The sequence below is a fragment of the Somniosus microcephalus genome, chromosome 26 (genome assembly GCF_052327205.1).
Source record: "Somniosus microcephalus isolate GS21.2 chromosome 26, FLI_Smic_1.0, whole genome shotgun sequence".
Classification (NCBI taxonomy): Eukaryota; Metazoa; Chordata; class Chondrichthyes; order Squaliformes; family Somniosidae; genus Somniosus; species Somniosus microcephalus.
In genome coordinates, this window is record NC_141012.1 from 8,094,414 (window position 1) to 8,121,613 (window position 27,200).

The 27,200-nt window shown below is 47.9% G+C and overlaps 1 protein-coding gene across 1 annotated transcript in view; it reads right to left on the reverse strand.

Moving 5' to 3' along the window:
* Positions 1–883: 883 nt before the first annotated feature.
* The window catches only part of LOC147100258 (sodium channel regulatory subunit beta-4-like), a 28,966-nt gene continuing 2,649 nt past the window's right edge, over positions 884–27,200 (reverse strand). The window contains exons 2-5 of the mRNA XM_085967772.1: positions 18,452–18,630; positions 12,664–12,883; positions 9,561–9,690; positions 884–7,635 (exon numbers count right to left, since the gene is read on the reverse strand). Coding sequence (XP_085823898.1) covers positions 7,548–7,635; positions 9,561–9,690; positions 12,664–12,883; positions 18,452–18,630 — 617 coding nt within the window. The 3' untranslated portion in view covers positions 884–7,547. The remainder of the gene's footprint in view (positions 7,636–9,560; positions 9,691–12,663; positions 12,884–18,451; positions 18,631–27,200) is intronic.

The window sequence follows — 27,200 nt, forward strand, 5'->3', positions numbered from 1 at the left end:
ACGTACAAAATTCTTACAGGGCTTGACAGGGTAGATGCAGGGAGGACGTTTCCCCTGGCTGGGGAGTCTAGAACCAGGGGTCCCAGTCTCAGAATAAGGGGTCAGCCATTTAGGACTGAGATGAGGTGAATCTTTGGGATTCTCTACCCCAGAGGGCTGTGGAGGCTCAGTCGTTGAGTATATTTAAGACAGATATCGATAGATTTTTGAATACAGTATTAAGGGAATCAAGGGATATGGGAATAGTGCAGGAAAGTGGAGTTGAGGTCGAAGATCAGCCATGATCTTATTGATTGGCGGAGCAGGCTCGAGGGGACAAATAGCCTACTCCTGCCCCTATTTCTTATGTTCAAACAGTCCATTTGTGACATTCAGTATGTCCAATATTCAAAGTGTCAAACCATCCTTTTTACAGCAACTGTTGTCAGCCTTGGCTCAGTAGGTAGCACTCTCCTCTCTCCGTCAGAAGGTCGTGGGTTCAAGTCCCACTCCAGAGACTTGAACACAAAATCCAGGCTGACACTCCCAGTGCAGCACTAAGGGAGCGCCGCACTGTCGGAGGTGCCATCTTTCAGATGAGACGTTAAATCGAGGCTTCGTCTGCCCTCTCGGGTGGACGTATAAGATCCCATGGCACTATTCCAAAGAAGAGCAGGGGAGTTCTCCCACCAGTGTCCAGAGATTGAACCTGGGGGTGATCGTGCTCCGACTGCCTCTGTATCACAGCAGGCAACGAGTCTACTCATTGACATGTTGGAAGAGCGATGGACATTATTCGAAGCAACAGCAACACTCTGTTCCCCGCCAACCCCCCATTGATGATCTCAATACAATAGGAAATGGAACAATCGCTGATCGTGCGAAGAGAATGACATACAACAGGTTAGATTGAAATGTTTTTATTTTGATTAGCGAGGGATTTTGTTTTCAGTATAAAATAGATCTATTACCAGCATACAAAAATTAAATACAGTATAGAATGTCAATCCTTTTATACATTGGCAACACATGCATAGTTTGTATTTGGCATCTAAATCAAAAAAGGCAACGCAAACTGCATTATAAGAGAGTTTGAGAAACACAACACCTGCCCTGCTACCTTCACCACATTCAACGAGTCCCTCCTGCAGTGTGACAATCGCTAAAGTGAGAGGGACAATACAATCACTTATCGAGAACGCACGAAGGGATGGGGAGGGAGGGGCCCAGATTTTGTTCAGGGGCCCAGATTTTGTTCAGGGGTGTTGATTTTCACTCGTGACCCTCGTGTGATGGTCTGCTGAAGGCAGGCTTTGCTTAGACCAACAAAGGTGGCCCATCAAATTCAGACACGGCGGCCTCTCTTTCAACCTACACTGGTGGCTTAAAGGTCGACGCAAGGGCAAAAGTTATTTGAGTCGTTATTTTTGAATTGACTTCCCAAGATAACCCCTGAATAAATCAAAAATCAATCACCACTACCCTGGTAGACGGTGAGGTACATCCGTGTCATGGTCTGACCACCTTACCTGTCCAGCCAACAGGTGGTTAAGGGATGGACTACAAGCTGCTGTCTGATTGGAGCTTCAATCCTAGCCCCGCCCACACAGCTGACTGACCGCTCTAAAGGGGAAAAAAACCTCTCCTTCCCAACACTCAATTACCCGAGTGTTTTCTCTAACCGCGCCCCCCCCCCCCCCCCAGTTAGGTGTAGGAATAATTTTAAATAATGGGGTCACAAAGCTTCAAAACACAAAACAAACAAACCCTACGTGTTGTAAGCAGTGGGCCGCACTCTTACATTTATTGCAAGTATCTGGAGCTCAGCAATAAGACCCCAGTAAAATTCAACATATTACACGATGACCCCCTCCCCAGCCTCCAGTCTCGCTATCCGATGGGTGGAATGCTACATCCTCCCATCCCACCCCGCAGTAAGATTTCCTTTCAAAAATTGCTAAACATCTTTTCTTTAATAAAAAACCTCTACTGCCTGTTTTCATCTTAAAAAGTGTAAGCTTTGAAGTGGTGTGTGGAGACCACCAGTCTGGTTAAAAAGACCACCAGTTAGAGGTTAGGAGATGCCTACTTGGTCTCTCTTGCGGTCTCTGCCTTGTACCAGGCAGTGCAGCACTCCTGTCTCTCACTTGCATGCCTGGGCCAATAATGCAGGCCATCTGCTGTCAAATTCGTTCAGTGAATCTCGCACTGACTTGACTCGAGCAGCTGGGATCTCCAGGGATGGTCTTCAGACACACGCCTGCGAGCCGCTTATACACACAGGGTTCGAAAGGACATCATCTCCAAAGGCGAGAACCTTCGGGAAGGTAGCTGGTTGCAGGGTCTGTGGATTTTGCATAAACTCTTGCTGTATTTTTTTTTTGCTGCCCAAGATCCTGGGCGAATTGTGACTCAACATCCGACATGCGTCACATCTTAAGAACTATAGTAAGATAACTGACGTCACAGCATTGCAGTGACAGTCAGCTCATCATAGAAACATCAGCGTAAACTCGAATACCAAGTTGGTTACATTACGGGCGGGTATTCGGCAACGTCAGGAAGCATCTTAAACTTCACGCAACTGCCCCACAAGTGTTGGCGACAAATACCTCCTGAATTACTGAAAAAAGGTTTCAGCCCCAGGGTTAGGGCATCGCTGGAGTCATTGACCCTCTAGAGGGCCCCCTTCCCCCCTCGTCATTGCTTGGTTCTGTACTCATGAGAGGTGACCCCAGGGACTTGAACATCGTTTTCTCCTTGAACCTGAGCTCATCCAGCATTCCCAGCTCAAAGCCTCCTCAAGAACAAGCTCAACACCAGGCCTTGACCCAGCAGCAGCTCTTGCCTTGACCCAGCAGCAGCTCTCGCCTTGCCAGCCATGGTTGTGGGTTCTCTGGCTTGAGATTATTCAAGCTGCCTTGGCTAACGGCCAGCTCTGTGCTCGGGGATTCTATGAATTGGGAACCGATGCATCTCAGCAAGTGGGTTTAGTGAGAGCAGTGCCTCCTGCTCATCGTCTAGTCTGCCCTAACCCAGGCTCCCAAATTGAGATGACCGTGTCGCAACACTCAACAGAGCGAGGAGACTCCATCTGGGATTGGTTCAAACTTGGGTCCCACAAGTGGAGGGGCAAAGTCGAGCCAACAATATCATTCAGTTCCTCGCTCTCATCCCCGCAAAGTAAGTAGTTCTTAAAGACAACAAGGATGCATCTTACTCTAAAGACACAACACAGTGAGTTCAGTTGTTACAATGTGCCGTTTGTCGATAGAGTTTGGATTTTTGACTCAATGTGGCACCAACCCCCTATCCTGTCAGGGCAGATTCTCCACTCTTCCTGACCCTTCTCCCCCAGCCAACCCATAGGACAGTTGCGAGTATTTTTAAGATGCTCTCTGCTCACACCAGTGTGCTGATTAATAAGGCTGATCAAAATCAGATGCAAATTTAGGCAGTGGGTTCGAAAACCTGAATCCTGGCAAGAGCTGATAACCCGATCGGTCTGAGGAGTTCCAGCCAGGGTTAGAGGTGGAATAGGCAATTCCCTGCACCTGTATCACCTCGCCCCATCCTCAAGAGGGGGCAACACAGCTCAAGGTAAAAGGCTGCACCAATGATGGTTGACCCAAGAGGAAGTTGATTTCAGTGATGCAGGAAGTGAGGAGAGGGAGGGAGAGGGGTGTGAGGAGAGGGAGGGAGAGGGGTGGGGGGAGAGGTATCAGTAATGGTTCACTAATGTCCTTTAGGGAAGGAAATCTGCCTACCTTACCTGGTCTGGCCTATCTGTGACTCCAGACCCACAGCAATGTGGTTGACTCTTAACTGCCCTCTGAAATGGCCTAGCGAGACACTCAGTTGTATTCGAGAACACGGCTCACCACCACCTTCTCAAGGGCAATTAGGGATGGGCAATAAATACTGGCCTTGCCAGTGACGCCCACATCCCGTGAATATGAAAAAAAAATTCCAAGGGTCACTGCCTTCGGGGGGAAAGTGTTTCATGGTAAGGGGTTGTTTACCGACATGCATATAAAGAGTGTTGTGGGAGTGTCTAATTACGGCAGGGAGTGGAGACCGTGGCGGTAGTGCCAATCTAACGGAGGTATTGCCGGCTGCAATTGGCACAGCTGGGGTTTGCCCAACTGGGGAGGGGATGGGGGTCGAACTCAAGGTTTATCCGACATGGCAGGAAGGGGACTGAGCTGGGAACGAGGGAATATCGACTGACCCAGTCCAAAGGCTGAGCCAGGGAACAGCACAGGCTCACCGGCCGAACCTGGAGCCCGAAGACAGACGACTGCGGTTCCTGGGAGTGGAATGGAGACGGCCGTTCAAAGCCACATCGGCTGACCTCAAGTGGATTGGGGAGGAGGGGGTCATGACCCCCTCACTGGCTCCACCTACAGCTCACATCTGAGGCTGTGCCAATTCCGCAATTCATTCTTAGTTAAATATTTGGTGAATTATCATTAGTTGAGTAGAGGCATCATGCAGTATTGTGCACACACTCGCACAGTGCACAGAGACAGCTCACATTGCTGTGACAGCAAAACAAGCCCAAAGGCTGTTTTTAGTCACTTTTATTTATCAGTTAGCCAACTGAAAGACACATGGAGTGATGAACCCGTGGCCTCGCTGATCGTGAGAACATGCTTTAACTCACGCTGCACAAGACCCCCCATTCAACCAGCAAGAGGGGCTTGGCTTCCACGACAGACCCGAGCGTCTGAATGTTCATCAACTGTTTGAACATGTGATTAGAGCTTCAAACGCAAAAAAAGATCAGGGTGACAGCCCGAGAGAAGGTAGGAGATGAATGGGGTGCAGATCTCATTCACTGCCTTAATATGAAGCCATCACTAGTTGAACTATTTTGTGAATGGGAATCTAAACCCCAAATTCTCGCTGCCACAGAACTGAAAGTCACTTTCCGATTGTCAATGTTTTTTGTTTGTATATAATGAAAGAATCCAAGTGGAAATAGAAAATAGTACATCCCACCCTAAGTTCACAAACTTTCTCCTGACCGGAAGTACGTCAACTGGAAACAGGAAGTTGCTATTGGTAGCACTTCTTGAAGTAGAGAGAATATCTTCCTTCACAATTACATTCACAATTCTTGTTCCAACTGGTTAGAAAGAAGATTTAACTATCTCCAGTACAGGAAGTGCTTGATTGTTCAACTTCCCATCCACAGCGGCATCCTCAGGCCTTGTCCTGAAAATTCCCAATCAATTGCCAATCGTTCCTGACACCTTTCGTCCGAATAATAAAAACTGAAAAAATGACAATCGCAATCTTAAGTGATCTTTCAGATCCCCAACCGATCAGGTTTCAGGTCATTTGCCCCTTAGTTAAACACCACGCTGCCGTTGAAACTTATAGCAAAAAAAAGCAAAAAGAGCGACTTATATTAAGGTCTCATCCTGAGTAGCATTATCTGTTGGTTAATACCTTTGGACATGCAAAGCAATCGGGTTGTGCAAAGTCTCCCAGAGTTTCGTATCGTTTAGAATATATTTATGCCATTTATGCACTTTTGAATACTTTGCAATGGTAAAGCAGTGGATTTTTTAAATATATATATATGTATCCGATTTATCTATATTGAGAAGTGAATCAATGTTAACTGACACTTTTTCGGGAAGGAAGGGTGGGGTCTATGGTACCTGTAACAAGGGAAGAACTGGAATAAATCCAATGCCTAAAATGGACAGGTACAAAACATCATTAAAAAGGCTAATGGAATGTTGACCTTTATCTCAAGGGGAGCTGGAATACAAAGGGGAGGAGGTGATGCTTCCATTGAACAGAGCTCTGGTCAGACCCCCATCTTGAGGAACTGCGATCAGTTCTGGGCCCCGCACCTCAGGAAGGATATACTGGCCTTGGAGAGGGAGATGCCCAGATTCACCAGAATGATACCGGGGCTAAAAGAGTTAAAATTATGAGGACAGGTTGCATAAACTTGGCTTGTATTCCCCTGAGTTTAGAAGGTTGAGTCGTGATATGATCGAGGTCGATGATAAAGGGATTTGATTGGGTAGATCGAGAGAAACTATTTCCTCTGGTGGGGGATCCAGAACAAGGGGGCACAACCTTAAAATTAGAGCCAGGCCGTTCAGGAGTGAAATCAGGAAGCATCCCTTCACACAAAGGGTAGTGGAAATCTGGAACTCTCTCCCCAGAAGGCTGTAGATGCTGGGGGTCAATTGAAACTGTCAAGACTGAGGTGGATAGTTTTTAGGTTAGGGAAGAGCATCAAGGGAGATGGAGCAAAGGCGGGTAGAGTTGAGATACAGATCAGCAATGATCTCACTGAATGGCGGAACAGGCTCGAGGGGCTGAATGGCCTCCTCCTGTTCCTACGTTCCTATGCTGATGATGTGGCTTTGTGCGAGTGAGCGGGCTGAGGTCAGAATGACAGCTACGCCAACACACTGGGGCTCTTCAACATGTGCAGCCAGCGCCTACACTGCAGGGTAAACTATGCAAGGCTCTGCTCCCGGTTACGTGTAATGACCAGGGAATCAGGAACACGGCGAGTGAGGAACACTGGTATCTGCGGCTGACGCCCCAATCCACATTCCCGCAGAGCTATGCTCCAGACTGGGAGTGGACTCTCCCAAAAGGCACCCTTGTAAATGCTGCCTGCACTCGGAGATCTCTCAGCAATGACCCAGACAGCATCGTTTCGCAATAGGAACTACTCCTGTACTGATCACTGCAGCTTATAACTACTTGTAACTGCATCAGCTGATCAGTTAAACTAGTTAGCTGAACATGAATTCCAGTTAATTTACAAAGTGAGTTGGAAATTATTCCCTCAAGGCGTAAAAGCATCTACTGTTACCCCGGCAAGTAACACCAAACAAATTTGTCTAATGATTGTATCCCTGGTTTAGTTTAAGGAGCGCTGGTTACCTCTCCACAAGTGGCTCTTCAATATCTTTCCAACAGCACGTGATAGGGGAAAAGCTTGGGTTCCAGAGTCATTTCAGGTTCACACCAGCCTCTTGGGCTGCCCAGTGTGATTTCGGATTAGTCAGGAGTGAAGTGAAGACTGACTAGTAGGGTTTAGCTAGTTATTGACTGCGGTTGATGTAATTAGAAGCCAAAAAAGCCGACAGTTCTTTAGGGGACAGCGAGCCAGAAGGAAGGAGTTTAAAAGGACAGTAACACACCGGGTAAAAGGCAACATGTGATACAAGTCTGGTGCTACACAGTTGGTGTCAATCCCTGTATGAATAGCATGTGCATGCTGCAAGGCAGATGAGTTGCATGCCCTAACATCCAAGAGCTGGACATGACAGTAGAGGATCGGGGAAAGGAGGCGTAGACAGTACGTGTGAACAGGGCAGTCGGGAATGAACTTCTGCCCATTTCTGCGGCGTCTCAAAATGGTCGCACTGTTTCCCGCTCATACTGTGTACGATCACCCCCCTCCCCTTCCCCCATCCTGTCGCAGGTGTAGTAGGGTTACCTTATAATCTGTGTGTACCCGCTAGTGTTTTTATAGGCACGTCACAAGTCTTTAAGCACTGATGCTAAAATCGGTGCAATCTTCACGCCTTTGGTGGGCTTTTGAGGTCTGCTTTGGAACCGTAATGTCCACGTTCAGTGTTGGCACAGGAGTTAACCAGACACTCCTTCCTAGAGAGACCACAGCAAGCACCATGAATAGAATCACCTGCCCACTGGCTTCAAACAGTTCACACTTTTCTTATGGGGATACAAACAAGCAAACGCGGCACTAATCGGTTAAAACACGTCGGTCACGGATTTCCTCAGAGTCGCCCCCTCGCTGCGCTGCCGTAACTTCGCCAGAACGGTCAGGGAGGAGTGAGTTTCCGCCGCCCTTACGGTGAAGGTACTGCCGCACAGCGGGAGCAGATCTGAGGGAACTTTGGGTCCATTTTCAAGCAAAGAAGAAAGGACATGTTTATACAGCGTCTTTCATGACCTCAGGATGTCCCAAAGCGCTTTACAACAATTGTCAAAGTGGAGTCACTGTTGTGATGTGGGAAATGCAGCAGCACTTTTTGCGCACAGCAAGCTCCCACAAACAGCAATGTGATAATGACCAGATGATCTGTTTTTTTTAGCGATGAGGGATAAATATTGGCCCCAGGGCACCGGGGATAACTCCCCTGCTCCTCTTTGAAATAATTCTAAATGATCTTTCACATCCACCTGAGAGAGCAGACGGGGCCTCGGTTTAACGTCTCCTCCGAAAGACGGCCCCTCCGACAGTGCGGCACTCCCTCAGCACTGCACTGGAAGTGTCAGCCTCTGGAGTGGGACTTGAACCCACGACCTTCTGACTCAGAGGCGAGAGTGCTACCACCGCGGTGGCCATGGCTGAGAGAGGTACAAGCGGGGACAAACCAATGAAAAATGATAAATTACCCAGGGCAGCGGAGCCATGGCCAATGGATTGGGAGGGGGGGTAGAGGTGGAGGGGTGGGTTAGAAGTCCAGATTTAGGTGACTTGACACAGCAGGGCCCCGCCCTCTGATGCCCTGTTGCCGTCCATGACAGACACAAAACGGCAATACGATCGATCAGGAATTTAAAAGTTAAGCCAGCAAATCATTTGCTGGCAGTTTCAGCCGAGTCCTGACGTACGAAAATTGGCCAAGCTCAAAGTGATTTGGCGGAGCGGGGGGGGAGCGCAGGGCGGGGCGGTGGAGGGAAAAATATTGCCCCAGAATGTAGAAGGGGAGAATCCGAGAGTGACTCAATAGTGTGATCTCACGGGACAAGAAGTGCAACAGTAATATTATTGCATGCAAAGTGTCAGCTGGGAATCAGATAACGAAGTATGTTGACAAACCATGAATTACAGACAAATCCCTGAAGATATGCCCTCCGAGCATTGGAGAGAAGCACAGCTTAAACAAGGCTGTTCACATGCTACCTGATCAGGAAAGGGTTTTATGCCTCGATTCTAAAATCATTCAGGCTCTAGTTGTCAACAGGAAGTGTACAATTACTCCTACAGTTATATGAACTGAACAGGGCTAACCGTGCCAAGTGTGGACTGTAATCCTCAGAACTCTACACTGAACTGAGATGCGTCATGTTAAGCCCAGCTGAACCTGCAAAGCTGAAACCTCAGTCACTGTTTGCAGTGATTGCATGAATGATCATATTATTCTTACTTGCATAGAATTAGCAAAGTAGAGTAATTTGCCTGTAAACACTGTGGATTGCATCTTGTTCAGTCCTTGATACCTCTGCGGTGACCAAAGAGTTAAACGCTATCTCTACGTAGAACAATACAGCACAGAAGGAAGCCATTCGGCCCATCATGCCTGTGCCATTGTTGAACTGCATTCCTGCTAATGATAGAACTATGGTTGAATATTTTTAATTGAGTTGGTTCATATAGGATAACGCAGAGCCCTGACAATAAAACTATAGGCACAAACTATTCAAGTGAGGGGTGCGTGTACAGTTAATCAGCTTGTTCATATTCCCATTGTGCAAATTGCTAACTGGAAACTTTCTATTTAAAACAGTTTGTAAATAAGGGTGTTTGATGATAATGTTCTGCATATTCACATCTTACTTACTTCTTTTTTCCAACTTGCTTAATTACAAACATTACAAGCTTTTTAATAATAAATAATAGAATGAGGAGTCCTATCACCCCTCCGACAATGGAGGCAATGAGAACTGTCAGCGTGTTGTCCACTTGTAACACTGCAACACAAAGGAGAGTTTTACAAATTAGTACAGCATTATTGCAAACCATTAGATAGATGCATACTAAAGTAACTAAGGTACGGTGGGATAACAGGGGAGACACACGGGGGAACAGTAGGATATAGAGACTCACAACAACAACTTGTATTTATATGGCGCCTTTAACATAGTAAAACGTCCCAAGGCGCTGCACAGGAGTATTGTAAGACATAATCATTTGACACCGAGCCACACAAGGATAAATTAGGGCAGATGACCAAAAGCTTGGTCAAAGAAGTAGGTTTTAAAGAGCCTCTTAAAGGGGGAAAGAGAGGCAGAGAGGTTTAGGCAGGGAATTCCAGAGCTTAGAGCCCAGGCAACAGAAGGCACGGCCACCAGAGGTTGAGCGATTATAGTCAGGGATGCACAAGAGGGCAGAGTTAGAGGAGTGCCGATATCTCGGGGGTTGTGGGGCTGAAGGAGGTTACAGAGATAGGGAGGGGCGAGGCCATGGAGGGATTTGAAAACATATACAGGGGGATAGAGGATATGCAATGGGAAACAGTGTTTCAAAAGTAACTTTGATCTGACCCCCTCACCCTCCCCAAATTTTGCGATATTTTAAGATCCAATCAAAGTCTGTTGATAAAGTTTTATCGACTTTCTTACACTGTTCTAACCCGGGCGAGCACTGAGATCAATGTTCCCTTTAAGCTGCGTGGCGCTCCAGAGTTCCCACACAGCCGGTGAGCCTGCTTTTAAATAGACAAACTGCGCATGTGCAGAATTTTGAATGGCCCCCGTTAAAGGGGCCGCACGGGCCAAAAGAAAGTTAGAGGAAACATTGTCGGAGACCCAATTTGGTTATTTTACCATCCGTTTCTGTAAACCGCTGACACACAGGTTGTAGTCGATAGTGTAGAAACATAAGTCAGAATTGGATAGATATATCTGGGGGCGTCAACAATTGAGGGTGTTAGTTTATGGGATGGTTCGGATGCAGTGCAGGGTGACGTAAGAAAACTACTAGGCACTTGGTCTAAGCGTTAAACAAAGCTTTAATCAACTGTTTTACAACATAGAGATCTAGTTGTGTCCTTCACTAGTTCCTGTTAAGAATGTCCTGCGCAAGCTGGGCCCGTGCCCGAGTATTTATACTCTCCCTGGACAGCGCCACCTGTAGGCCGCTCAGTATTATTTCATAAGTCTTTCTTTCACAGGTCACAGGGTATGTGCAGCAAATCGTTCACATACGAATACAGGTGAGCTAGAAGTACACGCTTATGGCATGTCCTGCACAATACCACCGAATTATGCATTTGCAAGGTGCACATGTCACACCGAGACTCCACGCTGTCGCAGTAGGGGGTTTTTGGCTACCGCGCCACGGTAAAGTTAGTCACGTCTGGAAGGGCACCTCCCTGTGGTGAAGAACTGAAACTCCAGGGGACGCACGTTAAAACGGAGGACGTTAGGAGCTAAAGGGACGTCAGGTGGAACCTCTGTACCTAAAGGTTAGTTGAGCAAGCGAGTAATTCCTCAGGGAAGGTCACTGAGGCAGGTAGAATATGAGTTCAGTCCGTAAAGGGTGACCCCCGAGCTTCTGGTCGCTTGTCACTTTAATTCTCCGCTTCACTCCCACTCTGACCGCTCTGTCCTCGGCCTCTTGCACTGTTCCAATGAAGCTCAACGTAAGCTCGAGGAACAGCACCTCATCTTTCAATTAGGCACTTTACAGCCTTCTGGACTCAACAGTGAGTTCAACAGTTTCAGACTATAACCCCTGCCCCTATTTTTTTACATGGCAGTGTTGATGATTCTGCCATCCCCATTTGCAACATTCAATCTCTCCTGCCTTCCTGTTCCTTCCTCCCCTCCCCACCCCACTTTCCCTGCCTCTGCACCTGCTTAAAACCTGTTATATCTCTAACCTTTTCCAGTTCTGATGAAGGGTCCCAGACCTGAAACGTTAATTCTGTTTCTCTCTCCACGGATGCTGCCTGACCTGCTGAGTGTTTCCAGCATTTTCTGTTGTTATTTCAGATTTCCAGCATCCACGGTATTTTGCTATTGTGTAGAATATGAGGACCCCTTGCACAGGTTGCCAGTACATTGCCTCACTGGAATTGAGTGTGGACTGTCGATACGGTTATAGAATGATATCCATGATTCTCCCACCTGTGCACCAAGGCTGTCCATCAGCATCAGAGACACTGTGGTGTGTTTCAGGAGAAAAAATGGATTGAGGGGGGTTTGCATAGAATTTACAGCACAGAAACAGGCCATTCAGTCCAACTGGTCCACGCTGCTGTTTATGCTCCATACAAGCCACCTCCCACCCCTCTTCATCTAAACGCTAGCGGGTACGGTAGCACAGTGGTTATGCTACTGGACTTGCAATCTAGAGGCCTGGATCTTGTGAGATATGTTTAAATCCCGCCACGGTAACTGGGGAATTTTAATTCAATTAATATAAATCTGGAATAAAAAAATAGTATCTGTAATGGTGAACATGCAACTACTGGATTCATGTAACTAATGTCTGTTAGGGAAAGAAATCTGCTGTCCTTACCTGGTCTGGCCTATATGTGACTCCAGACCACCACCTTTGCAATGGCAATTAGGGATGGGCAATAAATGAAAAAAAAACATCAACATATCATTCTATTCCTTTCCCCTTAAATGCATCTAAGCTATTCGCCTTGACCACTCCCTCTGGTAACGCGATCCACATTCTCCTGAATTGGATTTATTAGTGACTATCTTATATTTATGGCCCCCTAGTTTCGGTCTCCCCCCCACAAGCGGAAATATCTCTCTACGTCTACCCTATTGAACTCTGTTTGAGGTAGGCAGTGATGAGCGAGTGAGTAGGTGGCATTTAAACATCTGTCAAAATGTGAGTTCTGATGGCTCCATTTGTCAGAATTCTTAAAAAATATATAATTCTTGCCCACTGTAAACCATCTCAAGAAATATCAGGGCACTCACATTCACTAACAACAATAAGTTCTAGGGTCGAATTAGCTTCTTGGTTCTTTTCCTGAGGGTTTTTGAAGAAGCACGTATACAATCCAGCATCCTCAAAATCCACGTTCCTCAGCAAAAGGGAGATATTCTTTAAATTAACTTTCCCAACGAGGGTGACTCTGTCGTATGCTTCTTCTCTCTTGACAAGGGGCCTCTTATCTCTCAGTCTGATATAAATAATCTGCAAAACAAAAATCATTGTTAGAAAACTTTTTTTTTTTAAATCGCACAATTTTTTTATCCTCCACTCAACCCCCCCCACCCCCGCCCCAACCATAAAGAATAAAGAAAGACTTGCATTTATATCACGCTTTTCACGATCTCAGGACTTCCCAAAGCGCTTTACAGCCAATGAAGTACTTTTTTTTGAAGTGTAGACACTGTTGTAATGTAGGAAACGCGACAGCCAATTTGAGCACAGCAAGCTCCCACAAACAGCAATGTGATAAATGGCCAGATAATCTGTTTTCATGATGTTAGCTGAGGGATAAATATTGGCCAGGACACCGGGGAGAGCTCTGTTGAGGCCGGACCGGTTGCACCTCAACAGAGCCACAACCACTGTCCTCGCAGAGGGGCGGGGTGGGGGGAGTTTGCTAGTGCCATTGGGGAGGGTTTAAACTAATCTGGCAAGGGGATGGGCACCAGGATGTAGCATTAGAAAGGAGAAACAAGGTGCACCAAGGATTGGGCGAGACAGATAGCACTAGAGTAAGAATTAGTATGGTATTAGATGGGGTCAGACTAAGAGAGAATACAAGAAGGTCTAAGATAGGTTTATAGTGCATGTGTGTAAATGCACAGAGTGTGGTAAATAAGGTTGGTGAGCTGCAGGCGCAAATAGACACATGGGAATACTGTATGATGTCATGGCGATAACGGAGACCTGGCTCAAAAAAGGGCAGGATTGAGTATTAAATATTCCTGGATATAAGGTGTTCAGGAAAGATAGGGAAGGAAAGGAGGTGGCGTGGCAGTATTGATTAAGGAGGATATTACAGTGCTGGAGAGAGAGGATGTCCTGGAGGGGTCAAGGACAGAATCTATTTGGTTAGAGTTAAGAAACAATAGAGGTGCCATTACACTACTAGGTGTATTCTATAGGCTGCCAACTAGTGGGAAGGATATAGAGGAGCAAATTTGCAGGGAAATCACAGAGAGGTGCAGGAACTATAGAGCAGTGATAATGGGGGACTTCAACTATCCTAATATAGACTGGGATAGTAATAGTGCAAAGGGCAGAGATGGGGAAGAATTTCTGAAGTGTGTTCAGGAGAACTTTCTTGATCAGTATGTTTCCGGCCCAACGAGGAAGGAGGCATTGCTGGATCTGGTTCTGGGAATGAGGTGGGTCAAGTAGAGCAAGTGTCAGTAGGGGAACATTTAGGGAACAGTGATCACAGTATCAAGGTTTAGATTAGCTATGGAAAAGGACAGGGAGCAATCTAGAGTAAAAATACTTAATTGGAGGAAAGCCAATTTCAGTGGGATGAGAATGGATCTGGTCCGGGTAAACTGGAATCAAAGATTGGCAGGCAAAACTGTAATTAAACAATGGTCTGCCTTTAAAGAGGAGATGGTTCGGATACAGTCGAGGTACATTCCCACGAGGGGGAAACGTAGGGCAAACAAAGCCAGAGCTCCCTGGATGACGAAAGAGATCTAGAGTAAGATGAAGCAGAAAAAGGGGGCGTATGTCAGGTTGAGAATACAAGCGAGAACCAGGCTGAATATAGAAAGTTCAGAGGGGAAGTGAAAAAGGAAATAAGAGGGGCAAAGAGAGAGTATGAGAATAGATTGGCAGCTAACATAAAAGAGAATCCAAAAGTCTTCTATAGGCATATATAAATAGTAAACAGGTAGTAAGAGGAGGGGTGGGGCTGATTCGGGACCAAAAAGGAGACCTACACATGAAGGCAGAGGGCATGGCTGAGGTACTAAATGAGTACTTTACTCCTGTCTTTACCAAGGAAGAAGATGCTGCCAAAGTCATAGTGAAAGAGGAGGTAGTTGAGATACTGGATGAGATAAAAAATGAGAAGGAGGAGGTACTAGAAAGGCTGGCTGTACTTAAAGTGGATACGTCACCAGGACCAGATGGGATGCATCCTAGGATGCTGAGGGAGGTAAGGGTAGAAATTGTGGAGGTACTGGCCATAATCTTCCAATCCTCCTTAGATACAGGGGTGGTGCAAGAGGACTGGAGAATTGCAAAAGTTACACCCTTGTTCAAAAAAGGGTGTTAAGATAAACCCAGCAACTATAGGCCAGTCAGTTTAACCTCGGTGGTGGGGAAGCTTTTAGAAACGATAATCCAGGGCAAAATTAACAGTCACTTGAACAAGTGTGGATTAATTAAGGAAAGCCAACACAGATTTGTCAAAGGCAAATCGTGTTTAACTAACTTGACTGAGTTTTTTGATGGGGTAACAGAGAGGGTTGATGAGGGCAATGTGGTTGACATGGTGTACATGGACTTCCAAAAGGTGTTTGATAAAGTGCCACATAATAGGCCTGCCAGCAAAGTTGAAGCCCATGGAATAAAAGGGACAGAGGCAGCACGGATACGAAATTGGCTAAGTGACAGGAAACAGAGAGTAGTGGTGAACGGTTGTTTTTCGGACTGGAGGAAGGTATACAGTGAGGTTCCCCAGGGGTCGGTACTAGGACCACTGCTTTTCTTGATATATATTAATGACTTGGACTTGGGTGTACTGGGCACAATTTCAAAATTTGCAGATGACACAAAACTTGAAAGTATAGTGAACCATGAGGAGGATATTGGTAGGAAAAACGAGGAGAGGCAATATAAACTGAAGGGTACAATTCTAAAGGGGATGCATGAACAGAGAGACCTGGGGGTATATGTGCACAAATCGTTGAAGGTGGCAGAGCAGGTTGAGAAAGGGGTTAAAAAAGCATACGGGATCCTGGGCTTCATAAATAGAGGCATAGGCCGCGATTTTGCCGATGCTCAGAGAGGCGGGTTAGTGGTTAAAGTCCTTTTGATTGACGGCGGCTCCCGAGTGGATCTGGAATGCACTTCCTGAAAGGGTGGTGGAGGCAGATTCAATTGTGGCTTTCAAAAGGGAATTGGATAAGTACCTGAAGGAAAAAAAATTACAAGGCTACGGGAAAAGGGCGGGGGAGTGGGACTAGCCGAGGTGCTCTCGCAGAGTGCCGGCACGGGCTTGACGGGCCGAATGGCCTTCTTCTGTGCTGTAACCATTCTATGATTCGATGGCCCGTATTTTCCGATCGCAGGCCTCCCACGGGCGGAGGACTGCGATCTGGAAAAATCTGCACCCTTACCCGAGGGCTCTCGGAACGTGCACAGTTCCGATCCTGGGCCTCACCAAACTCCAAGTGCGCAGGGCCCACGTATCCCAGAGGCGCAGGTAGTTCGCAGCGTCCCTGGGATCATGTGGGCCATGGGGAGCCAGACACAGAAGGGAATCTCCCTTTATACATTTGACAGGAAGACCTGTCAAATATATGAATGGAGATCACCCCAAAAACATAGTAAAACTTTAAATAAATTTAAAAAAAAAAATCACATTTTTAAAATGACTTGAAATTACAATAAATTACAAAACTTAATTTTTTGAAAAAAATGATTAAAGTATTTTACGGGGATAAAAATAAACTTACCTTTTTTAAAGTGTTTTTAAATGATAAATCAGTGAAAAAAAAGTTAAAAAAAACTTTTTTCTACTCTTATCCTGGTAAAAGCAGGCCTTACGCCTGCTTTTACCAGGTGTAAGAATTGTAAGTGTTTTCTGCGGGCGGAGGGTCTCCAAAAAGCAGAACTCTCTGCCCGCAGAGGCCCTTCTCCCGGGCAGCCGGAGGATCTGTCAAGAGCTTTCTTGACAGATTGGAAATGCCGGTTTCCAGCGCATGCGCAGTGCATGCCTGAAACCGGCATTTCCGATGTCACTACAGGTGGGTACACAGTGCGTGCACACCCGTAGGGATCGGAATATCCGGCCCATTCTAACTCCCCTACTCTTCTTCGAAATAGTGGCCGTGGGATCTTTTACGTCCACCTGAGAGAGCAGACGGGCCCTCGGTTTAACATCTCATCCGAAAGACGGAATCCTGCTAGTCCTCTCTCCATCTCTGCTCAACTGCTCTCGCTGTTTTGACTTACTCGTGATGAATGGTCATCTCACCCCGTGATGCTCAGGAGGCTATTCGACTGCTAAGGCCAGCATGAGTCTGTCCACACCCGACATCCATCAAAAGGCACGGGCAGCAAGGAAGGACTAAATGGCAAGGGTAGTGTTTCAAAGTGATTTTTTAGACAAAAAAATATGTTGGAAGAGATAGATTTGATTTAAAAATAGAGTTAAATGTTAAAAATATGCAGAAAGAAGGAAAATGTTCAACATTTATTGAGTTTATAGTTGTGTGTTAAATTTTTATCTTAGTAGAGTTAATAAGCCATTAATAAAGCTATTCTTAATCTATTCCTGAATTAGAGCCAGGCCTTTCGGAGTGGTTAGGGAACACAAAGGGTGGTAGAAGTTTGGAACTCTCTTCCGCAAACGGCAATTGATGTTAGATCAATTGTTAATTTTAAATCTGAGATTGATAGATTTTTGTTAACCAAAGGTATTAAGGGATATGGGGCAAAGGCGGGTATGTGGAGTTAGGTCACAGATCAGCCATGATCTCATTGAGTGACGGAACAGGCTCGAGGGGCTAAGTGGCCTCCTCCTGTTCCTGTGTTCCTGTGCTTGAGTAGATATATTACTGTAATATTAATGTTTGTTTCAGCTGAAAGTGCATGAGGTACAATTAGTCTGTACAGAGCGACCAATGGAATACAGAGTTGGGCGGAGTATAAAATGGGCTAAGAGCTACAGCCCGAGAGACGAATTTCACCCCGCCCCATCCACCCCATTCAGTCCCATTTCTAATCATCTCCCAAATTGGAACCTGCGCTTTCCACAGTTTGTTTACCTTATTGAGGAACCAGGTAAAAGGCGCAGGATTATAGGTCAGGGCACACGACGGGACTAGTGATCCAGAGGCCTGGGCTAATGATTCATGAGACGCGAGTTCAAATCCCACCATGGCAGCTGGGGAATTTAAATTCAGTTAATTAAATAAATCTGGAATATCAGTAATGGTGACCATGAAACTACCGGATTGTCTTAAAAACCCATCTGGTTCACTAATGTCCCTTAGGGAAGGAAATCTGCCGTCCTTACCTGGTCTGGCCTATACGTGACTCCAAACCCACAGCCATATGGTTGACTCTTAACTGACCTCTGAAATGGCCTCGCGAGCCACTCAATTGCAGCAAAAACCTCTACGACAAACTATAATCCACACGGACTGCAGTGGTTCAAGAAGGCGGCTTCTCAGGGGTAATTAGGGATGGGCAATAAATGCCGGCCTTGCCAGCGACGCCCACATCCCATGAACGAATAAAAAAAATGCTTTGGATTTAAGCAAGGGGAATACTGAAGAAAGTAAGGAGTTCACCAGAATGAGTTAGAGTAGACGGTCTTGATTTCAAGGATGAGGAGAGGGGGAGCGGAGGGGGGAGGTGAAGGATTCTAAAGGGCAGCCTTGCAATGGTGAGACGCGTGATGTGAAGGCTGGGTCAAGGACTGGGGCCCCCTTGGTGTTACAGCTCTCACTGCGGGCCATTGCTGAGAGCACCGCCTCCCAGAAATACCCGCCAAAAATTCGAGGGTGGGGGGGGGAATTGCACGGCGGAGGGAATTGCAATGCTCACTCTCTCTGCTTCTTCCGTTTTGTTTTTCTGGAACTTCCACCAGAACTCAGAGTTTTTGTAGTCCATGCAACTGGTGAAAGTACAGGGGAGCAGGACATCGGTGCCATTCAGTACCTGGATTGTTGGCAATTTTCCAATGTTAACTTCAATCCCTAGATTAGCATGAAATAGAACAAAACCTGCCAAGAAAGACAGTCAAGTTAAAATCAAATATTGCGATCTTTTGTTAACAGTTCTGATTTCTCTCTCCGTTCCCACATCCCCCACCCCGCCCCCCTCTGCTCCTTGAAGGGGGCTCACACTCTTGCTAAGGTTCAGATCCACAACTGCCAGGAGCTCTGGTGACTCACTCAACATGACCATTCTTTAATAGCAACAGAAAGTGCTGGAAACACTCAGCAGCATCGAGGAGAGAGAAACAGAGTCAACGTTTCGGGTCGAACCCTTCGTCAGAACTGGAAAAGGTTAGGGAGGAGAGATTTTTAAGCAGGGGCAGGGAGGAGGGGAAGGAAAGAACAAAGCGAAGGTCTGTGATAGGATGGAAGGCAGGAGAGACTGACTGACAAAAGGGATGATGGTGCAAGGCAAAAGGAGAGGTAATGGGACAAGTTAAGAAACAAAGGATGGCTCTGGATGATGTGTGGACGATGATGGCAGCAACATTAACAGCTACCATGTGAGGAAACAAGAGAAGAAAATAAAGAAATACAGGGGCCAATTTATAGTCTGAAATTGTTGAACTCGATGTTAAGTCCAGAAGGCTGTAAAGTGCCTAATCGAAAGATGAGGTGCTGTTCCTCGAGCTTACGTTGAGCTTTGTTGGGACAGTGCAAGAGGCCGAGGACGGAGAGATCAGAATAGGAGTGGAGCGGGAGAATTAAAGTGAATTAAAGGGATCATTCTTTATGTGCAAGCCCAATATTGGGGGCATTCGCCACGAGTGCATCCAACCGAGCTCAATCCCCGTCCTTCCCCGAGACCCACACATGTGCACTTTGTACGAGCAGGAGGTCTCTGAACACCAATCAGGAGCGGAAACCCACACTGATTTTATTCGGGTCTGTTTGCCCTAGTGTTAGACAGGAGACCAGTGACAAAAGGGTGCTGGAAATCTGGAACTCTCTCCCCCAAAAAGCTGTTGAGGCTGGGGGGTGGGGCGGGGGGTCAATTGAAAATTTCAAAACTGAGATTGATAGATTTTGGTTAGACGAAGGCATTAAGGGTTCCGGAACCAAGCCAGGTAGATGGAGTTACAATACAGATCAGCTATGATCTCCTTGAAGGGTGGAACAGGCTCAAGGGGCTGAATGGCCTCCTCCTGTCCCTCTGTTCCTTCCTATGAATGGAACTGTCAGTAGTCAGTCCCTGATCCATGAGGATGCCTGTGGGTGGTTTATATAGAGCTGTCTCATCTTTATTCATGTTTATAGATTCCTGTCAGTACCGATAAATGAATTCACTGCAGACACACTGGTGGCAACTGCAGACAGAGCAAAAACCCCACATTTCTCATGTTAATTTATCACTGTCCTGCCAAATGCACCATTTCCACTAAGAGGGAGGGCCGTGTCCATTTCTATATATTTAAGACGTTTTTTATATTGTAATAGAAAGAAAAACCTGCATTTATATAGCGCCTTTCACGACGTCTCAAAGCGCTTTACAGCCGATTAAATACTATATGAAATTTGGTCACTGTTGTAATGTAGGAAACACAGCAGCCAATTTGTGCACAGCAAGCTCCCACAAACAACGACATGATAATGACCAGATAATTTTTTTTAATGATGTTGGTTGAGGGATAAATATTGGCCCCAGGACACCGGGGAGAACTCCCCTGTTCTTCTTCGAAATACTTCCATGGGATCTTTTACGTCCACCTGAGAGAGCAGACGGGGCCTCGGTTTAACGTCTCATCCAAAAGACGGCACCTCCGACAGTGCAGCACTCCCTCAGTACTGCACTGGGAGTGTCGGCCTGGATTTTGTGCTCAAGTCTCTGGAGTGGGACTGGAACCTCACAACCTTCTGACCCAGAAACGAGGGTGCTGCCCACCGAGCCACGGCTGACAAGATCAAAGAAAATATGGGTGATCATAAGTGATGTAAAAGCTACAAGGCATGTGGGGCAAAGTTGAAAGTTTGAGGCTGTAAGCAGGAGGCGGTTTCCCAGCACTTTCTGTCCATTGAAATAAATTTCCTGCAATGCGCGGTTGATGGACAAGACTCCCCGCCCACAGCTGAGTCAGAAATCCCAGTTTATTCAGCAGGGTAAGGATTACTCACTCTGTAAACAATGGCCCAGAAATTCGGGTCGGAGGCTTCCCGCAGGTGCAAGCCCCCGATCTGCACTTACCTAGCGCGCCGGCCGTTGTGCTGTGGGCCCGCGTGGGATTCCAATCCTGGGCCTGCTCCAACTGGCAGCGCGCAGTGCTTGCGTATCCCAGGGGCGCAGTTAGTTCGAAGCGTCCCCTGGGATCACGTGGGCCATGGGGAGTCAATGGTAGCAGGGAATCTCTATTCATAGATTTGACAGGAAGAGCTGTCAAATCTATGAATACAATTCAGCCCCAAAACATCACTAAAACTTCAAATACATTTTTTTTTATCACATTTTTAAAATAAGTATAAATTACATAAAATAACTACTTTAAACAATAATTTAAATTTTTGAAAAAATTAATTACAGTTTCTAACAGGGCTAAAAATAAACTTACCTTTCTTTAAAGTATTTAAAAATAATAAACCTGTGGAAAAAATGTTTTAATTTTACTTAATTCACCACTTACCTTGTTAAAAGCAGGCCTTGCGACTGCTTTTTAAAAGTGTAGCTCCTGGAGACTTACCCTCCCGGAGAAACCTGCAAAAAAAACGGAAGTTCCAGGCGTACGCGCTGCCTCTCTGGCGCACGCGTTCGACCTGTGAACCCCTTCCTTTAAGGGAACGGAAGTTCCGGTTTCCAGCGCATGCGCAGTGCATGCACGAAACCGGCACTTTCATTGGGCCTACGGGTGAGTACCCCGCGCGTACTCACCCGTGGGGACCCGAATTTCTGGCCCAATATGTAGTTCCAGATTATTCAGCAGGGTAAGGATTACTCACTATATAAGCAGTGTGCAGTTCCAGATTACTCAGCAGGGCAGGGATTATTCATTGTATTAACAGAAAAAAGCTTCTTATTATTCAGCGTGGCAAGGATTACGCGCTGTGTAACAGTGGGAAATTATGAATTACCCTGCAGGGTAAGATGTACTCACAGTGCAACAGGGCAAAACTGCTGTTTCTTCAGTAAAGTAATGATCACCTTAGACACAAAACAGATTTTTTGGAAGTGAGGGGTAGGGAGGCGAGGGGAGGGGTAGGGAGGTGAGGGGGTGGGTAGGGAGGTGAGGGGAGGGGTAGGGAGGTGAGGGGAGGGGTAGGGAGGTGAGGGGAGGGGTAGGGAGGCGAGGGGAGGGGTAGGGGGCGAGGGGATGGGTAGGAAGGTGAGGGGAGGGGTAGGGAGGGGAGGGGTAGGGAGGCGAGGGAAGGGGAAGGGAGGCGAGGGGAGGGATAGGGAGGCGAGGGGAGGGGGAGGGAGGTGAGGGGAGGGGTAGGGAGGTGAGGGGAGGGGTAGGGAGCGAGGGGATGGGTAGGAAGGTGAGGGGAGGGGTAGGGAGGGGAGGGGTAGGGAGGCGAGGGAAGGGGAAGGGAGGCGAGGGGAGGGATAGGGAGGCGAGGGGAGGGGGAGTGAGGGGAGGGGTAGGGAGGTGAGGGGAGGGGTAGGGAGACGAGGGGAGGGGTAGGGAGCGAGGGGATGGGTAGGAAGGTGAGGGGAGGGGTAGGGAGGGGAGGGGTAGGGAGGCGAGGGAAGGGGAAGGGAGGCGAGGGGAGGGATAGGGAGGCGAGGGGAGGGGGAGGGAGGTGAGGGGAGGGGTAGGGAGGTGAGGGGAGGGGTAGGGGACGATAAACCTTCCTGCTTCTTGGTGACAGTACAATCACAGATCAGCTGCATCTGCCATTAAATCACCATCAGTAATAATCACTGAACACTCGCTCCTCTTGTGTAGGATAAGGTGAGGTGAGAGTGACTGCCCATGACATCAAGGCAGCATTTGACCGAGTGTGGCAACAAGGAGCCCTAGTAAAACTGGAGTCAATGGGAATCGGGGGGGAAAACGCTCCACTGGCTGGAGTCATACCTAGCACAAAGGAAGATGGTTGTGGTGGTTGAAGGTCAATCATCACAGCCCCAGGACATCGCTGCAGGAGTTCCTCAGGGCAGTGTCCTAGGTCCAACCATCTTCAGCTGCTTCATCAATGACTTTCCCTCCAACGTAAGGTCAGAAATTGGGATGTTCGCTGATGACTGCACAGTGTTCAGTGCCATTCACAACTCCTCAGATAATGAAGCAATCCATGCCCGCATGCAACAAGTCAGGCTTGGGCTGATGAGTGGCAGGTAACATTCTCTCCACCCATGTGCCAGGCAATGACTATCTCCAACATGCGAGAGTTTAACCACTGCCCCTTGACATTCAATTACCATCGCCGAATCCCCCACCATCAACATCCTGGGGGGTCACCATTGACCAGAAACTTAACTGGACCAGCCACATAAATACTGTGGCAACAAGAGCAGGTCAGAGGCTAGGTATTCTGCGGCGAGTGTCTCACCTCCTGACTCCCCAAAGACTTTCCATCATCTACAAGGCACAAGTCAGAAGTGTGATGGAATACTCTCCACTTGCCTGGATGAGTGCAGCTCCAACAACACTCAAGAAGCTCAACACCATCCAGGACAAAGCAACCCGCTTGATTGGCACCCCATACACCACCTTAAACATTCATTCCCTCCACCGTGGCTGCAGTGTGTACCATCTACAAGATGCACTGCAGCAACTCGCCAAGGCTTCTTCGGCAGCACCTCCCAAACCCACGACCTCTTCCACCTAGAAGGACAAGGGCAGCAGGCGCATGGGAACACCACCACCTCCAAGTTCCCCTCCAAGTCACACACCATCCTGACTTAGAAGTATATCGCCGATCTTTCATCGTCGCTGGGTCAAAATCCTGGAACTTCCTACTTAACAGCACTGTGGGAGTACCTTCACCACACGGACTGCAGTGGTTCAAGAAGGCAGTTCACCACCACCTTCTCAAGGGCAATTAGGAATGGACAATAAATGCTGGCTGTGCCAGCGATATCCCATAAACGAATTTTAAAAAAGCCTGTCCATTGTTGCTGTGTCAATTGCATAATGCCAATTTAAATATCACCAGTCTGTTTAAATCATGCTCTGATTTCTAACATTCAATAACTAAGCTCTGTTGGGCTGATTTTATCTTATTTGTTCTTGGAATGTGGGTGACACGGCAAGGCCGCATTGATTGCCCACCCCAGGTGCTCTGAGGTCAGTAAGAGTCAACCATGTAGTGTGGGACTGGAGTCACGTGTAGTCCAGACTGGGTCGGGTGGCCAGTTCCTTTCCCTGAAGGATCTCCTTGAACCAGTTGGCAGGTCTCATGGTCATTTTTCTGCTGCCAGCCCACAAATTACCAATAGTTTCACAACTTGCCTCTGAATCAGACTCCAGAGATTGGAGCACAACAATCTAGGCTGACACCCCCAGTGCAGTACTGAGGGAGCGCTGCACTGTCGGAGGGGCGGTACTGAGGGAGCGCCACACTGTCGGAGGGGCGGTACTGAGGGAGCGCCACACTGTCGGAGGGGCAGTACTGAGGGAGCGCCGCACAGCCGGAGGGGCAGTACTGAGAGAGCACGCACTCTTGCAGGGACAGTACTGAGTGAGTGCCGCACTGTCAGAGGGTCAGTACTGAGGGGGCGGCGCACTGTCAGAGGGGCAGTATTGAGGGAGCACTGCACTGTCGGAGGGGCAGTACTGATGGAGCGCCGCACTGTCGGAGGATCAGTACTGAGGGGACGCCGCACTGTCGGAGGGGCAGTGCTGAGGGAGTGCCGCACTGCCAGAGGGTCAGTACTGAGGGAGCGCCGCACTGTCGGAGGGGCAGTACTGAGGGAGCGCCGCGCTGTCGGAGGGGCAGTTCTGAGGGAGTGCCGCACTGCCGGAGGGTCAGTACTGAGGGAGCGCCGCACTGTCGGAGGGGCAGTACTGAGGGAGTGCCGCGCTGTCGGAGTGGCAGTACTGAGGGAGTGCCGCACTCTTTCAGGGGCAGTACTGAGGGAGCGCTGCACTGTTGGAGGGGCGGGTACCGAGGGAGCGGTGCACTGTCGGAGGGATGGTACTGAGGCAGCGCTGCACTGTCGGAGGGGCAGTACTGAGGGAGCGCCGCACTGTCGGAGGGGCGGTACTGAGGGAGCACCACACTCTTGCAGAGGTAGTACTGAGGGAGCGCCGCACTGTCTGAGGGGCGGTACTGAGGGAGCGCTGCACTGTCGGAGGGGCAGTACTGAGGGGGCGCCGCACTGTCGGAGGGGCAGTACTGAGGGAGCGCCGCACTGTCGGAGGGGCAGTACTGAGGGAGCGCTGCACTGTCGGAGGGGCAGTACTGAGGGAAAGCTCACTGTCGGAGGGGCAGTACTGAGGGAGCACCGCACTGTCGGAGGGGCAGTACTGAGGGAGTGCCGCACTGTCGGAGGGGCAGTACTGAGGGAGCACCGCACTGTCGGAGGGGCAGTACTGAGGGAGCACCGCACTGTCGGAGGGGCAGTACTGAGGGAGCGCTGCACTCTCTGAGGTGCCATCTTTCAGGTGAGACGTTAAACCGAGGTCCCGTCTGCTCTCTCAGGTGGACGCAAGAGATCCCATGGCACTATTTTGAAGAAGAGCAGAGGAGTTCTCCCCGGAGTCCCGGCCAATATTTTTCCCTCAATCAAAATCATTAAAAAACAGATGATCTGGTCATTATCACATTGCTGTTTGTGGGAGCTTGCTGTGCGCAAATTGGCTGCCACGTTTCCTACATTACAACAGTGACTGCACTTCAAAAGTACTTCATTGGCTGTAAAGCGCTTTGAGGTGCCCTGCAGTCGTGAAAGATGCTATAAGAATGCAGGTTCTGTCTATCTTTCTTTCAATAATGTAACAGCACTGTTATTCAAGTGTGGTCTATGACAATCCATGGTCAGCATTTCCTCCCCTACAGCTTCCTCAGTCCAAGCTGCAGTGGAATGAATCTATCCCGTCAATCTAGGTTCAGGTCGGAGCTGGATGAGATCCAGCCATATCTGCGCTGATAGTTAAGGTTTTTCCCTTTGCAGCTGTTTAGGAAGCGCAGACTGTACGAGTCTCCCTCCCGTAACTGCACCAACCCCAACCACTGATAAACCAAATTACAGTGAATCTCAGCTGAAACACCCCCTCCTGCCGTCTGCTTCCGTTCCCAGTCAGGAATGCGCCTTTTCTTTCTACCTGGCATCCTAAGCCTGCACTGTCTCTGCATCGCCTCACTCCCTTTCTCTCGTCTCCAGTCACATGCTCCTTACAGAGACCCACATCTGCCTGCTTAGATTTCTATGAAACACTCTTAAAGGGACATTGTCAAGGTCAGGCTCACGGGGTAGGTGTACCGGTTTGAGGTGAGATTAAGCCAAACAGACCCCCCAAAGTGCTAGGTGTATTGCCTGCCTGCTCTATGCTGTGAGTTGATCTCAATTGCAGTATAAGATTCTGAGGGGGATTGACAGGGTAGATGCCGAGAGATTGTTTCCCCTGGCTGGAGAGTCTAGAATTAGGGGGCAGAGTCTCAAGATAAGTGGTCGGCCATTTAGGACTGAGCTGAGGAGGAATTCCTTCACTCAGAGGGTGGTGAATCTTTGGAATTCTCTGCCCCAGAGGGCTGTGGATGCTGAGTCTTTGAGTATATTCAAGGCTGAGATCGAGAGATTTTTGGACTTGAGGGGAATCAATGGATATTTTCAATAGTTTCAAGGTAAGGGGCAGGAGGTTTAGAGGGGATTTGAGGAAAAGCTTTTTCACCCAGAGGGTGGTTGGAATCTGGAACTCACTGCCTGAAAGGGTGGTAGAGGCAGGAACTCTCACAACATTCAAGAAGCATTTAGATGAGCACTTGAAACGCCATAGCATACAAGGCTACGGACCAAGTGCTGGAAAATGGGATTAGAATAGACAGGGCTTGATGGCCGGCGCGGACACGATGGGCCGAATGGCCTCTTTCTGTGCTGTATAACTCTATGACTATCTATGACTCTATATGGGGATCGGGCGGGAAAGTGGAGTTGAGGTCGAAGATCAGCCTTGATCTTATTGAATGGCGGAGCAGGCTCGAGGGGCCGTATGGCTGACTCCTGCTCCTAATTCCTATGTTCTTATGTGTTACAATCAGCCTCAGTGTCTCTGGACTAGGCCGGGGCAAAAGGTAGACCAGGGTTTCTGCTCCTGATCACTATCCAGTGACTTCCGCTGAAAAAATACATATGCATGAACATTGGGCTCAGCTGTTACATCCCTCCCCCACGTCACAGAATCATACAACACATAAGGAGGCCATTCAGTCGTTCCTGCTCTTTGAAAGAGCTCTCCAATTAGACTCAATAAAGTAACTACTAACAATACTAACAATAACCAGTCCCAGGACAGTGACAGGGTAACACAAAGAATTCGACCCAACACAATCGTCGCTAAGCAAAAGGAAAAATATCTGTCATATTGGGCAGAAACAACAAAAACCCAAAGCAAACTCAATTGCTACTTGGCCCTAAACAGACAATACAACATAGCTGATTACCTGACCATGGTAAAGGATAGCAAACTGAGAAGAACCTTGAC